At 42.8% G+C, this 12182-nt stretch overlaps 1 protein-coding gene across 1 annotated transcript in view; it reads right to left on the bottom strand.

Annotated features, from left to right (window-relative positions):
• The window catches only part of PGM5 (phosphoglucomutase 5), a 68137-nt gene extending 56523 nt beyond the window's left edge, over positions 1-11614 (bottom strand). Inside the window, exons 1-4 of the mRNA XM_031610312.2 lie at positions 11105-11614; positions 4532-4694; positions 2532-2678; positions 902-1027 (exon numbers count right to left, since the gene is read on the bottom strand). Coding sequence (XP_031466172.1) covers positions 902-1027; positions 2532-2678; positions 4532-4694; positions 11105-11365 — 697 coding nt within the window. The 5' untranslated portion in view covers positions 11366-11614. The remainder of the gene's footprint in view (positions 1-901; positions 1028-2531; positions 2679-4531; positions 4695-11104) is intronic.
• Positions 11615-12182: the final 568 nt, after the last annotated feature.

The raw sequence follows: 12182 nt of genomic DNA, 5'->3' as shown, positions 1-12182 counted from the left end.
CCTTAAAGATCATCAAGTTCTAATCCCCTTGCCACAGGCAGGACTGCCCCCCACAAGATAAGGGCTGCCAGGGGCCCATCCAACCTGGCCTTGAGCACCTCCAGGGATGGGGCATCCAAAGCTTCTCTGGGCAGCCTGTGCTAGTGCCTCACCACTCTCCATGCAAAGCATCCTTCCTAATATCTAACCTAAATACCCTCTTTTCTGTTTAAAACCATTCCCCTTGACTCCTTACTATCTGCCTGTGCAGAAAGACAGTCCCCCTCCTGCATCTAAGTTCCCTGTGAGTACAGCAAGGCTGCATCAAGATCTCCCTGGAGCCTTTTCTTCTCCAGGCCAAATAAAATGAGCCTTTCTTTATAAGAGAGGTGCTCCACATCTCTGAGTATCTTTATGGCTCTCCTCCAGACCTGCTTCAAAAGCTCTACATCTTTCTTGTTCTTGAGGCCCCTGAACTGGAAGAAGCCCACCAGGTGGGTCCTCACAAGGACAGAGCAGAGGAGGGACAATCACCCCCTGCTCTGCTGGCCACTCCTCTTTTGATGCAGCCCAGGACACAAATGGAAACCATTTTTCCTTAGCAGAGACTGTCATGTAACCTCCTTGATTATGAGACACTGCAACATAGCATCCAGTCATGGCAAGATCAGCTCATTCTGCTTGCTTTCAAACACAGAAAGAAAACTTTTATTGCATATAGATGTACTCAATTCCTTATCAAGAAAGGACTAACAGTGGGTTAGGCCCATTACTAAGACTGCCTTTATTAATAGTCTGATGTGCAAACCCTTTAGCATTTCTAAAAATCCTGACATTTATATACCATATATATACTTACCTTTATTGTAAAACTATTACAGCGAACTCATATTTTGTTCTTGATAATATCTTAAGTTCATACCTCCGTTCATGGCATCAATCCTTATTTTGATCTGGTTGGGTCCGGTCAGAAAATTTCTGATTGCATTGAAGTCAAAGATATTTCGAAGGAGATTGAGGTAGATATCCACAGAATCAACAATTTCCACTAGAAAAAAAATTAATGCAAAAAACAATCAACAACATAACAAAACAGAAATACAGCTTACCTATGGGGACATACGTCTCCCAGCACACTTTCACAACTCATGTACCTGAATTAAAATAAGAGCACAAAACCTCTGTGTAACATGGATTGGCGCTGATGCCAAAGAGACAAAGTAGAACACTCTCTCATCAACCTTAAGCCTTGCATGCATCATCAGTATTGCTTGCTACAGCACTGCAGAGAATGGAAGACATCCATGTTGATAAAAAATTCGCAATTTCTATTATCTGAAAGCAGTATCTATTTGCATCACTTCATCAGGAGAGACACACAGCTTATCCTTTTAGTTTTTGGTACTTACAAAATCTGTCTCTAGTTTATTGTCATTCTAACACCATATTTTTGCATTTTATATATTACTGACTTTCTGAAAAGTTTGGCTCAAATGCAGCATCTGTTTTTTTTTGTTACAGTCCTGTTAATATGAATTGTGATGCCACAAAGGTAGGAAGCTACAGCTTCTCTAGTTCTTGAAGATATTAAACAGATCAAACTAAAATTAAATACTGAAAGTAAATTTGCTGGAATCAAAGCTACCATAATAAAGCCATGCTTTTCAGTCAACTTGGAACAAGTTATTTTTCTGATTAAATTTAGAAGAATGTTACACAAACACCTTTTTATCTGGCTTAATGAATATCTTGAAATATTTTAGTTACAAGTTAAACTATTTTCCTCAGAAATGCTGACCTCACACAATGTTCTTCTTCAGGGTAAAATGTAAACACAGTGCCTAAGAAAAAAGCTTAGAATAAAATACACTTGAACTAGAAACAACAACAAAAAAATAATTTCCATGGTTGAAAAGTAATCAGTAAAACCTACTGGAAAATGAGTCAATTATCTGGCACGTGGTAAAATTCTCAAAGATTTGCTAAAATGATATTTCAGCATAACTTGTCAGCCCTGATCACAATAAAGTCTGCATTATTGTTAAAGTTTACAGCTCCAATTTTCACACAAATGAACAAATGCCACAACATCCACAGAACTGCTCATATATGTTAAGATAAAGTGCAAGAAAATTAAAGTCTAAAAATTATTCTAGCTCCTGCCAAATCCAATTAACTTGTTTTCAGTTGAACCTTTTGACCAATTGCAATGCATCCCTAGAGTCCCCTGGCAGCTATATTGTCCCAGAATAGTGCATCTTTCCAGAGATGACTGGGAAATAATTCTTCCTCAAATTAGAAAACAACAACAACAAAAAAAAAGGGATTGTTTTTAGTCTATTTTTATGCTACCTGATGGTTTTTTTTGTTTTCCTGTGTGCAAAGTGAATATAACACTTACCTGTACCACCGAGCATTTTGAGATCTAGTAACAGTAAGGATTCTGAAGAAATAATGCTCTGACTAAATAACTGCTGTTTATCATTCTGTGGCAATTCTACTACCTAGAATCAACACGTGTAAGTAGCATGCATAAAAGCCTTCATTTATACCTCGGAAGGGTTTGAATTTGTTCTCCAGGTCAAACTCTTGTCTTCCTAAGCGAGATAAATCAACTCTCAGATCAGGACAAATGGCATATTCCTCCAAGGTTTTGCTGATTTGATAAATTTTATCTGAAACTACATCTGGAGCAGGTCCTGTAAGAGAAGAGAACTTGTCAGCTCATATTTTTAAATGAAGATTCCATACAAAAAAAAGTTTGCTGGTTAAAAAAAAAAAAAAAAAGCATTTATCTATTGAAGAACAAGCCCCAAGAAGAGCATTGGTGTATTTTTTACATTGTAGCACATTTTTGGAAGGAAAAAAAAAAATAGAACTTGGGAATACAGTGCGTTCTCACATCATTTTGTTTCATAGAAAGTATTTATGGCAATCACTAGCCTAGAGAGAAGAATTCAATCATTTTTCTTCATGTTTATGACACAAAAACATTGCCATTTTTTCTTCTACAGTGAACCTCAACGTATGTTCCAATGGAAAAACTGCCTTCCAGAAGCAGCTTCTGGTGTCTCATGGGTCTTTCTGCAAATGCACAACTATGAAGTTGAGATTGTTTGGCATCTCACTTGATTTCCTTGGGAACAGGTTATCATTCAAAACGCCTTAACAGTTTGACAGCCATTAAGCCACCAATGCCCTAATGACACATAAGAATCGAAATAATTTATTCGCTTAACAAGCAGTTGTGATCTGCAACAGCTTAGGTCACTGCAAAAGAGAAATTGCATCTAAATGTGTATTATTATTAGCAAATCATGGAGATTGGCTATGTTTTTAAAAAATTACTGTCGTTCTATTAAGAGTTGCAGACTGATGCAAAATGACCAGAAGACCATTCTGTCTTATCTAATTCTTCTTTGCTTATACTAAAGCCACACTTCCAACTTGGAAAAATGAATTCCTGTGTTCTTTTTATTTTCTCTCTCTCCTACTTGAATGCCTCCTTCTTTTCACCATTGGATGCTTGCCTCCTGCAGCAATGCTGCTGTACCCAGTGTAGCCTTACCACATGAATCAGCATCTAACATCTCAGACACAGCCTACCTGATGGTCCAAGGTAATAAATACAACACACGGTAGTCACTTAATTCTATTTGGCTTTGCAAATGACTTCTTACTGTTTTATTCCAAACCCACTCACAGGGTAAGGACAGGCTTCATTCACACTACATCAGCCTTGATAGGATGATTTTAAAGGTACTCCTGGATTTTCAAAAGGAAAGCATACTACGTTTATGAAGTGTACAAGGCTTCAGCATTTATAAAAATCATTGGGTTTGCACAGATCAGTAACAAAATGTATAAAGTGCTACATAACTACATGTGCCAACTTAAAAATTTCAGAAAATAAGACATCATTACTGTACACACAAACTGCATAACTCAGGAGCTGAACTGAGGCAGTTAAAGTAATACAGTTCTCCTTGGATATGTGCAATTTTTCTTCCTGGTCAACATGGAGAATGCTTTTTTCCACACATGAAACATATACTGGGTTATGAGTTACAGTGCTTACAGCACTTCTGAAATCACATGCTTTAAATTAAGTGCCAAGACAACCAAGACAGAAACACGAAAGAAACAGAAATCCCTCACAGGCAGCTTCATAGAAGGATGAAAACTGTTACAATGATCTGGCAGAGTAAGTAAAATAAAGTAAAAATCGGACAGTAAACCTCACAGAACTCTTACTGACATTGCAAGGGCTTTAGTAACTGTTCAATACTTACAGAACATATGCCATGTAAACAAAAACAGTCCTACTGTTTGAACAGTAAGTATAATAAAGTATAATAAGTAAATAATAAAGTAAATAAAGTATAATAAGTAAATAAAGAACAAATATGCTTATTTTCTGCAAAGTTCTTAAAGAATAGTCTGTGAAAGAATAACCAAAAACACTCACAGTTAATGTCAGTTGGCTATCCCTGAATTTTAATCATACTGAGATGCAATGCCAAAAATGTGTTAGTTAAAAAAAAACACCTACCTCCATTTGCAACCTCAAACTTGACTCCAAACTCTCCTCCAGGTCCCCCAGGACTGTGGCTGGCTGTTAGAATAATCCCACCAGCTGCTTTTATCTTTCGAATAATACATGAAACAGCAGGTGTGGATAAGATACCGTTCTGCCCAATAACCAATCTGCCGATCTAGGTGTAAAAAGGTATTATTTTTAATGTTAATGAAGAAACATACACACCAATATATATGTGTATATGGTGGCTAACAGAAATTTTAAGCTCCTATCATGGAACCTATCTGTTGCAGATAAATACACAAACAGGAGCTGGTTACTTGCTACACTGGAGTGCCGTTAACAAATGCTGTATTATGTATACCCAGGGCAGCAAGGAGCACAGACACAACAGCAAACTGCAAGCTCCCATCACTGAAATGGGGTATTATCCTGCCATCAGGCCTTTCCAGGTATCCCCATCAATCACCAAAGCTCCTCTAATAACAGTACATTTTAGTGTTGAGTGTGTGGAAGCAAGCAAGGTTGGAGTTTCAATCAGCATAAAAGAGAACTGCAAGCAACTTGGCTTTCATGGAGGGGCTTTTCAGAGCAATTGCAAATATAACCACAATATATTTCTAAAACGTGTGATCTCTGAGTCACATCTCCGTAACACAGATACTCTTGGACATCCTGCCCTGCAGAAAATACCAGTCCCCCTTCAGTCATTATTTACTCTTTGGCTATTTCAGATGAACAGGGAGTGTTTCCAGGACACAGCTGAGCAAGGGAAGTTCCACCAGTCTTAAAGTAAAAAAAGCTTTCATGTGGTGGTATTAAACGCTGCTTCAGTGTTTTTGGTGTTATGCACAGTTCCTCTGCATGATTCCAATTTCAAAGCCTCTGCCTTAGTTACCTACACAGATTCAGCTCAACATGAATAACCGAGGCACTAACCAGACGTAATAATTTTGATGCATAAGGATCTTTCTGCTGGAAAATAGGAAAAGCTATCAAAATCGTAAGTGAGGTTCAGAGAAAACATTCGAGGTTCATTTCATTTGCTCATGGTAACTAATGTAAACACATTTTGTTGCACTGCCTTTTTCTGCCAGATATGAATAAATTTGAAGGAAATGATAAGACATAAAACCCAAGAAACCCAAAATGGTAGTTTCTTGTTTTTCCACTGTAAATATAATACTTTCCAGGAAAAACAAGTATTCAGGGAATATGTAAGTCAGCAGAATCCATTTTGTTTAAGTTGCTGTTCCACTGACATGGTCAACTGGTGAGGGAGGAGTGTATACCTGGTTACCTTCGGTACCAGGCAGCCGAGCCTCATTTCTGCTCAGTTCAGAAGTACTGAGCAATTTTATTTATTATTCATGTCTAATAATACAGATCCATTAAGTTGTGGTAAAACAATTAGAACACCGCCTTACTTACTGAAGAACCTTAATTATTTGCGGAGGAAACCAAGCTAGTGAATACAGATTTCCCTGAAGAGCAGATTAAATGTTATGCAGGCACACTGTGGCAGATTTGCTCCTGTCAGACTTCATATACTGCTTTCTGGCACTGTGCCTCACTTCCCTTCCTGCTCTTGGTCCTCTCTGAAGGTATAATTAAGCAGTAATTTACAGTACAAGTATTTGTAAATCTCCCAATTTATCATATTTTGCAGGTCTCAGGAGCAGCCATGAAGATAAGTTTCTTCCACTAAGTCTCCAAATCTTAGTGAAGGGGCTGATATTTCTCCAATACAGAACCGAAATGGTATCTCTTGCTGACTAGAGCACTTTGCATTTATGTAATGATCTTACCATCTTTTAGAACTCTCCAAATGCTCCAAAACCCTCCAAATGGAGATTTAAAAATCTCCAGAATTTGCATTTTTTTAAGTCAACTGTTTTGAATAGAAACTGCTTCAAAAAGAGTTATACATAAACCTTACTTACGACTGCAGAAATGCAATTCCTATGTTATGGAATAAGGAAGACTTTTTTATATAAATAAGCAAAAGTGTTTCTAGTTGTTCTGGGCTGTATTTCCACAGACATACCTTTGCCTCAGAAAATACCCAGGATAGAATTCCATCCAAACTCCTCAAGGAGAGACAATGATATTGCTAGCAGTTCAAGCATATGCCTTGAGGCACCTTAAGAACCAAGTTCAAGAAAAAAGGACTTCCATTAGCTGTATTACTTACTGTTTTATTTATATCAGTGCTTTTTTTATACAGGTAGTAATTTGAAATAGAAATGCTAATGTTTTCAAATTGTTTTGAATTTGAGTGTGTCCTTTTAAGGCTTCTTTTCAGCCTATGCGCAGCTTTTGGACAACATGAGATTTCTTCCAAGGCTGTTGTACAAGTGCCATCATTTAATCATCACTGCTCGTTGTACCAAAGCACTAGAAGAAACACAGACCACTGGGAAACGGGCTTTAGCAAACTTTCTCCCAGTCTATCCTTTGTACCCCCATATTTATGGGAAATAAAATGAAAATAAGTAATGAAAACACTGGCTTTGAGCACTTTCTCTCCCTTTTCTAAACTATTATGCATGTAGAATACCAAGGCAAGTGAAGACTCAGTCTTCCAAATACAGCTGTCAGAAAAGGGTGGTTGCTTTTAAAATGTTATTGTGGATGGGTAGGCAAAAGGAAGATGACAGAAATTATGTTTTGCTGTACTTGATGTATTGTGAGGTATTGAAGTATCAATACATTTATATTTGCATGCAGGGTACATCATGAATTCTTCTATACTTCTACGTGAGGTTTAGGTTTTTTGTAAGCGCACAGAAATCATTGTTCTGAAGTAGCCAAAACACAGATTATTCACAATGCACAAATTATCTGGCACCGTCTCTTTACTGCATCTTCACTTTTCTTCTGCTCAACACAAAGCAGTTCTCCCATTTTCCTGGATGCCCAGCATTTATATGAATAGGACTATTTTGCACAGCTTTCAGTATTTGTGGCAGGTTATTTGTTCAGGTGGTTATTTCTATACACTAATTAGAATTAGTGCAGAAACAGTATAAGAATTGTTTAAACTAATTCCTATCCTGCGAAAATACTGTAATGTTTCATATTCTAAATTAACTAAGAAAGTGAAATTATGTCTTACGATACTCCATTTTGTTTGCAAAATAGATTACTTTACATATCACTCTTCAGTGATTCTATTCTAAACTCAAAATTCAGGCACTCCTTAGAAATGTAAACATCTTTCCCTCTTCGTTTTGATGGCAGGAATGCAAACTCGTCCGCTCTCAGCCCAGCTGCTGTTCATTATGTCTCTGAATCAAGTATTAAGCTGATATCTAAATAATTTTAAGAAACGAACTCTCAGATTTACAGATTTACTTCTCTGGGCTAAATCAGCAACCAGACAGTGTCTACGTACTCACTCACAATTAAAGTTCCAGTATTATCCTTCTGAAAATCTTGGACAGTTTTATAGCATGGAAAGATTATCTTTGGAATTCAAAAACTTGCATAGCTACAAAATCACAGGCTTGTAATGTCCCTTCTAATACTGTGCCCAGCGCCACGTCCTATTTTGTCACTCATGCCACATCCTATTTTGTCGCTCTGCTTTTAGTAGCAACAGCAGCAAAAGAGACCATGGTCCTCAGCAAACTCTTAGGGCTGAGAGTATACTCACCCTAACAAGTATTTGACAGCAACATTTTCATGCAATATTACCGCACGCAGCTGCATATTTTCAGAAAATACAGAGGATCAAAATGGAGTCACTTAACATTTTTAAATTGATTTTCCCAGTAATTTTTCTCTCACATGCCTCAGTCAATTGAACCTGAAATAATATAAAGCAAGTGGATTATACCCTGGACAGCACAGGGATATACCTTCTTTCACTGTTGTATCTTAATGATAACTTAGTGTTATGCCTAACATAGAAGCAAATAAGTCAGCCATACAGGTGTAAGGAGGAGAGACAAGATTTTCACGGGAAACAAAAAAAAAACCCATGGCATTGCAAAAACTGCTGGAAAATTCTTTGCCATCTCAAACTTTTACAGCATTATCAGCAATACTTCATGACGTCTACAGTGTTGCTATGACTTTCCATAGGCCAAGTATGATCATCAACTCATCCGCTTCTGATCAGATCCAGACATCAGAGTTTTTAATTTAAACTTATTCTGAACTTTGCCTCAAAAATAAAGCACCACACCCAGCTGGAATACTTGCATTTAATTTGTAGTGAGACTTTGTCACACATGATGGAGCCTTTTACCTCAGTTCTTCCTGGCATTAAGAAGCAAAAACTGCTGACAAGTGGCAGGTGAAATGGGAGATGCAGCTTCAGATATTCTCCTAACGTCTCACTTCTCAGAAATGCCTGTTGCAAGCTGGAATGAGACAGGACCCTGCACTCCCACGACATGCAGTCTCTTAACAAAATGTGTTTGCCTCAATCCCATTTGTGCGCTCTTTCAAAGAATGACCACTAGTTAGCTGCTTCCAACTAACCTACAGCATCTCTCCCAACAGAAAGACATGATGAATCATGTGCTGATGGCCACTGCATAGCATGCACTACCCCACAGCCACTGCCAGCAGTGGAAGCCCAGAAGCTGCGGCCGTGGTGTACCTGCAGTTCCAGCCCATAGGGTGAACGGAGGGCTCAATGATGACAGGAAGGCAGGGCAGGCAGCAGCAGCTGACCAGGCAGGGGGCCTCGGCTCATTCCTTGTCCCGGGGCCTGTGCCAACTGTGCTAGGCTGCTAAGGCAGGGAGAATGCAGGGTGAGTCACCAAATTAGAACAAGGGGAACCTAGCGACTCTAAAGGGCAATACGTTTACAGTTGATAACAGAAAATCCCCTTTATTTTTATACTCAGCAGGCACAATTAACCAAAGAGCTCAGTATGTGTCTTCTTGGAAGGAGACTCTGGCTCAGTTTGTCAGCACTACTTGGCCATCACTCTCCTGGAACTCCACTGAGGTTGAAGGTTTTCAGGGCAGCTTCAAGTTCCTACATGTTTCATCTCACTCTGCGTTTGCCAGCTTGCTCTTTTTTTTTTTTTTTTTTTCTCCTTTTGATGCTGGCCAGGCTCCTTGTAGAGATATTCGCCTTGGCCAAAGGGAGAGGTATTTGCCCTCAGCAGTATTCATGCTCTCCACCCGAACCATACAGCACAGCACTAAACAGTGCCTTTGGGGAGGCTTAGATAATTTCTCAGCTGTCATATATTAGCAATCAAAGAATAATACATGTAATGAGTATTCCTTGGAGGCAGAAAAAGTGAGGCTTATGCACTTACAGTGTTGCAGAGATACAGAGAAGTGGCTGGCAGGCCTGAGGGGAATAGAGCAGGAGCACATGGGAGCAGGATCAATGTCACCCCCAACCACCACCCTCTTGAATTTGTCAGGACTGTGTCCCCAGCCAGAGTACGGTGCTTGAACTCAGGAATCTGTGGGAACTGCCAGCAGACACTCTTGTTTCTTGGCTTCAGAAAACAGTAAGGAAAAACTGTGCTTCCAAGAAAGCCGCAATAACTTAAGGAAGGGGAAGCCCAGTTAGAGCAAAGTGCCAGAAACATGTTAAACTGGAAACCTCCTGAGGTCAAAAAGACTTAATCTGCAGGGCGAGCAGAAGAAAACGGGAAATGTGACATGGGACGCTGGAAGGAAGCAAGCTGACAGCAACATCAGCCAGGACAGAGTCCTGACTGCAGCTTAGCCCAGCTTAGAACCTCTCAGCCTTCTAAGCCGTACATTTCTGGTCTCCCCCAGGTCTCAGTCCCTGTGGTCACCTTACAACTGCAACTCACTCTGTGCATAAAAGAGCAGTGGGCGACTGCAGGCTGGGCAGAACAGCCCTTGCTGTGCTTGCTCTTGCCCACCCTACAGTGACAGAGCCCTCACAGAGCCAGCAGTGACAGGAGCTGAGGCAAAGTAGTCCTGTGGAACTCACAGCTCTCAGCTATGAGCAGTGGCCTCCCACTGCTCCCTGCTGTGTGCGCTCAGCAGTTAGGTGAGACAGCAGCTTCAACTCTGCTTTGGAGAGGAGACTTCAAGCCTGTGCTGGCTGGTACTTCCCAGCTTTCTGCATGTACAAACAGACAAAGGTGTTTGCACACCACCTCTATCAGCAAACATCAATTCCCCTCTTGAGATTTTTCACATTTTCAAATTTGAGCAAAATACGCTGTAACCCATCTGACTGGATGGGTTGTCACCATTATCTCATTCACTAAATGAACACAGAACACTTATTTTCTTAAGAATTCAGCCAAACTGACGAATTCCTCTTCCTTTACATCATTTTCCTCGAGCATCCCTAAAAGACTGTAGGCACCAAGCACGCATCTAATGCCCTCGCTTTCCACGCACTTATGTTTGACTCCGCTAAACCTTCTCCGCAGTCAGGTGTGGTTTTTCAGCTTCACTCCCGACTCCGTCCCACACGCGCTGTGCAGCACCGCGGTCGGCCCGCAGTACCCGGGGCTGCCAGGAGCACCTGTCTTTCCCGCAGGCATCGCCATCCTCGCCCGAAGCTAGCGGAGCAGCCCGAGCGACGCGCGCGGAGCGCAGGCGGACCTGGAGCTCCGGGCTTACCCCGTTGGCCGCGGCCATCTGGACGACGATCTCGATGGCCGTCTTGCTGAAGTAGCGGCCGTCGCTGCCCACCACCATGGTGCAGCCCTGGCGGTCGCGGAGGTCGACGGAGGAGAGCAGGCTCTGCACGAAGTTGGGCAGGTAGTTGCGCTGGCTCTCGAAGAGCCCCGTGGGCCGCCGCAGCCCCCCGCCGCCCGTCGGCCGCTGGTCCTCGTACGGCGTCGTCTGCACCGTCAGCACCGGGATGGGGTTCCTCTCCATAGCGACGCTCGGTTCCGCCCGCCCGGCCGCGGCTCCGCTGCGGAGCGGCGGCCTCACACAGGCTCCCGGCCGGCGGCGGGGCGAAGAGAGGCGGTTCCGTCCGCCCCAGCGGCGCGGGGTCGGGCTCCCCGACGGCCGGCCCTCGTGGGACGGAGGCGGGCCGGCTCGCCCCTCGGAGGCCCGGGGGCGGTGGGAGAACGGCGCAGCGGGGGGAGCCGGGGAGGGCGCGGGGTCGCGCCGCCCCTTCCCCGCCCGGCGGAGCTCCGCCGGCGCCGCGCTGCGCGCAGGGACGCGCGGGATTTGCCGGAGCCGCGCCGTCAGCGTGCGGCGGCCGCGGCCAAAAATAACCCTGGAAAGCAACGCCGAGAATCGCGGTCTCCTGCCAGAGATGTAACCGGAGGCTGGCGGCGAGGGAGAGCCAGCGCCGCACACTTGCTCGGGGGGATCACGCTCTGTCAGCGCCGCAGCCGGCCCCGGCCGCCCCGCCGCCTGCGGGAGCCGCGCGCCTCAGACGGCGTGCCGGGCGCCGCTCGCTGCGGGCAGAGCGGGAGGCGGTACCGCGCCGCGCCGCGGGAGAAAGAAGCGGGCAGTTAACGAACGAGAAAGTTGTTTCGCTGCAACGCTGAAGTGAGCGGGGTGGTTTTCTTTCCGCTACTGCTCACCGCTGCAGAAGTGCCTGACATTTCCCAGAGTTAAGGCTGTGTTTACAGATGCTTATGGCTGTCAAACGTCAGCTGAAATTTTCCATCCAAATGCTTGCTTCACGATGGGTCCACACACCAGGTGTGTTTTGGTTTTGTTTTGCCAGGATAGCTCT

This window comes from Phasianus colchicus, chromosome Z, assembly GCF_987193195.1.
Source record: "Phasianus colchicus chromosome Z, bPhaCol1.hap1.1, whole genome shotgun sequence".
Taxonomy (NCBI): domain Eukaryota; kingdom Metazoa; phylum Chordata; class Aves; order Galliformes; family Phasianidae; genus Phasianus; species Phasianus colchicus.
This window is presented reverse-complemented; position numbering and strand designations above follow the sequence as displayed.